General features: G+C 50.0%; 1 protein-coding gene across 1 annotated transcript; it reads right to left on the minus strand.

Annotated features, from left to right (window-relative positions):
* Positions 1 to 476: 476 nt before the first annotated feature.
* LOC148028690 (uncharacterized) lies at positions 477 to 3,462 on the minus strand. The gene is made up of 2 exons (XM_087687480.1): positions 2,431 to 3,462; positions 477 to 2,321 (listed from the first exon to the last, which is right to left on the minus strand). Exons 1-2 carry the CDS (start codon positions 3,007 to 3,009, stop codon positions 867 to 869), a joined length of 2,034 nt encoding a protein of 677 aa, XP_087543606.1. The 5' UTR covers positions 3,010 to 3,462; the 3' UTR covers positions 477 to 866.
* Between the last annotated feature and the right edge of the window lie 276 nt (positions 3,463 to 3,738).

The raw sequence follows: 3,738 nt of genomic DNA on the forward strand, positions 1-3,738 counted from the left end.
GAATCTATCTTTCATCCTCCAAGGGTACAACTGCCCCTAAGCCGCTAAGCAAGGTATTGAAATTGCAGACCTTCACGCTCGCATAGAATATACCCAACCAAGTGGGCTGCTGCTTCAAGGGTACAAACAACATTTTTGATAACAGATACCACAACCTTAAGCTCAAGCAGGAACCAAAAACATTTTTTATAAGAGATACCAGAACCTTAATCTCAAACTTTTGGAGGAATTTATTAATGGAATTTTATGTGTTGCCATCTAAGATACTAGTTTTAACACTGGTCTGGCCTCTTATTTTAGAAAAGTTGTAAGAAATCATCATGTCACATGTGACCTGTAAGGACATATCATTTCCTTCTCTCATAATTTTTTTCGTGGCTCAGCTGACATGAGAAAAGTACCTCCTCCCCTAACTTTGGGAGAAACAGGACTGTCAGGATTCAAGACTGTGGAGAGCGTTGGATGGATGCAAGAGGTCAGAAGATTTACATGTATTTTCGTTACAAGGGTACTCTGTTGCAGATCTGTACTCTCAGAGAGTCCAGCAAGCAAAGGCAGACATACAGAGCGTTTTGGGTGGCGAACAAGGCACGGCATAAGAGGCGTGAGCGCAGTTTGTACAGCAAACGGAGTGGGGGCGATGATACACAGAAACCTACTTACATCACCAGCCCAAGCCACGCACATTCGCGTGAGTGTGTTATTTTTCTGTGCCTGTCACAGAGAAAGTGTTAAGAGGATGGGTTATCCCACACGGGTCTAGGGAGTGGGTTAAGGCTAGGGTTAGGCTTTGGGTTAGGTTTACTGTGACAGGGGTTTAAGGGAGTGAATGGGTTGGGTCAGATTAAGTTAGGTTTAGGCTTAAACTAAGCTAAGCTGATCGCTTGCCGCTGCTCGAAGACGCCCCAGATTTCTGCAATTTCTTCAGGGGTGAGGGCGATGGGGCTGAGCTGATTGATGTAGGAGGCAGGGCCTTGCTGGCGTGTGGGGGTCGACCCCGCAGACAGCATGGGGGTGGAGGGGGTAGAGTGGGGCGGCGTCGAGCCTGCCTTGAACTCGAAGGACGCCTCGGATGCTACCTCGGATGCCGGCGTGCCGCCGGATGTGCACATTGTGCCGCCCCCACTGCCTCCGCCGCATCTCAGGAGCGACAGCAGCACCTCTTCATCCAGCTCGTCCCTTTCCAGCAGACAGATTATCTCATCCACTGACAGGTACGACGATGGTGGTGCTGGCGGCGATGATGACCGTGACCGCATCCGCAGCGACGACGACACCCGCCCCAGTGGTGACCCCTTCTTTTGCTGCTGCTGCTGCTGTAGCTTTTGATGATGATGATGCTGATGCTGATTCCTGTTGTTCCTTTCGAAATAGGCCTTCGATGGAATTAAATGAAATTCCTCCGAATTTGTTCCTGACACAAGCACTGCATCCCCTGTGGCCACCACTTGATATTTGTCCACATCTTGTCTTTCATCCTCCTCATTGTCGTCGTCGTTGTCGTCGTCGCCATCATCATCATCATCCTCTTCTTCTTCGGCTATCGACTGTGTGTTAAGCCGCTCCAATCGTTTCAGCTCAACTTCCCTTGAAAATACAGAGACCGCCTGATTGAATTCGAATGTCTCTGAATCATCGGAGTCGCAGTCTTCTTCCTCCGCAACTGATGAAAATAGAGGATGTTTGTGCGAACCGTAAAGCTCCGGCTCAACAGAATCAATGGAGGATGCTCTCGAGTGCATATGTAAGAACGACACGGTGCCATCTCCGGCATGATCCGAATACCTGTCACTGCGAAGGTTATCCTTCTGAGTCGATGCTGATGTAGAACAAGTGGCTGAACGAGAGGAAAGATACCGCTGCTTGAGCTCAAAGAAATCAGCCGAGATGCGGCCAGGATCCTCTGGCTGGTGGCTGTCATGGAGCAGAAATTCGTCTTCGTGGCTATCTGGAAGCTGCTCCAGCAGATTATGTACAACTGGCTTGGATGGCAAAATGTCTATCAAGTCCAGGCCTTCCAAGAACTTTGAACACCTGCTTTCGCCATGAGATGATGATTTACTGTCGGAAGGCTGAAGCAAGGCCGTGCTGTTATTCTTGTTTTTTTGATGACGAAGATGGACCTCACTCAGCACTTGCGCGACATCTTCTTGAAAGGTAATGCGTCGGAGAGGTCTCTTGACGTCCAGGCGCATGGAATGCTCGCAGGAGCGTGATCGTTTGAGCTTGGAGGCAGGAGGAGGCCTGCCTTCTTCTTCTTCGTCTTCTTCTTGTTCCTCCGCCTTCTTGACCTTGTGCTCTTGCTGAATGTAACCACAAGCCTGTCGAAATCCACAACGTGCCATACATGAATGCTGAACCAGAAACGAGTTTTGCAGAAGCACGAGGTACAAAGCATTCCGTAGATTGACAAAGCTGACATCTAATTACCTGACTGTTCTCGCTGAGGTTTTGAAACAGCACACGTTTCTTGGACGTTCTGCCGACGGGGAGATGGATCCCCTCGTTGGCTGGAGGACTGGCACCTTGAAGGGGATCAGATACTGCGCCCGTAATGGCCTTAGAACGAGGGGAGGAAGGGGCGACAGAGGGAAGCAGACTCGGGGACCTAGGTTCCATCTTCCTGCATGATGTAGCGTCCCCTTTGGCTGGGGAATCAGCAGCTTTAACTAGGCTTTTTGCTCTGCTTATCACAGCCGGAGAATTATGGCTGGAGTTGGCTTCAGAAACGTCTGACGAAGGCAGCGATGATGTCGAGGAGTTCCGCTTCTGATCGTTCGCATTATTGCTCTCCTGTTGAGACGCCTTCTTGCTCTTCGACTTCTTCACGAGCGCAGAGTGGCCTGTGGCTTCTTCCACGCTCTGTCTCTCGCTGTTTTTGCTAATCACACTCACCTTGGCGTGTGCCATCTCGTTGCTGCTTGCAACGCTGAAGCTCGTCCTTGGCGAGGCGTTGTGCGTGACGGCTGCATCGCTCATGCGCTTGCGTTTACTGAGGCAAGACCCCATTTTTCGTGCTCTGAAAATTTCTGGAACTGCTGTGAGTAGCACGAGAAGAGAGAGAGAGAGAGGGAGGGAGAGTGAGAGAGAGGTAACAACTTCGAAGCAAACAGTGAAAGCGCGGACGAAGCTAGTAGCTTGTCATGTAGAGAAGGGGGAGGGACATGCTTTTACTGAAAGGATAGTAGTGGGTGCGCAGAGAATTTAATCTTTTCATCAGTAGAAAGAAGACAAAGGGAGAGACAGCTGGTGGTGGAGCCCTGGGGTTTGAGACAAGGATAAGACCTTGATATATGAAAGCAACAAAGCCGCAAAACTCAACCTAAGCACAAAGAAGAAAGAAAGAAGGAGGACTGAGGAGGCTGGAGCTTGCTTGCCAGAATGGAAGGGTCAGGAAAAGAGCAAGATGATCATCCTGCAGCTTCCCGCAACCTCTAGGGCGTCTAGGCCTCTCTCTCTCTCTCTCTCTCTCTCTCTCTCTCTCACAGGAAAAGAACTTGAACAAATAGGAGGAGCTTCTGTCAGGGAAAAAGTAGGAGATGGAGATAGTGGTCCCTCCTCTTTTGCTGTGTGTTTTATCACGACGCATAAAGTATCAAGGAAAGAAGTTTTCGCAGCAGAACGGCCAAGAAGGGAGCGCTATCAGAGAGAGGCTATCACAAGACTCAATGGGGAGGAATGCTGCTGCTTGTGGACGCTGGTCCCTCGTGAAGTCAATCGGGGAAAGGGCGCATTTGC

Source organism: Lygodium microphyllum, chromosome 11 (assembly GCF_053477565.2).
Source record: "Lygodium microphyllum isolate KBCC chromosome 11, Lygodium_microphyllum_v1.1.10, whole genome shotgun sequence".
NCBI lineage: Eukaryota > Viridiplantae > Streptophyta > Polypodiopsida > Schizaeales > Lygodiaceae > Lygodium > Lygodium microphyllum.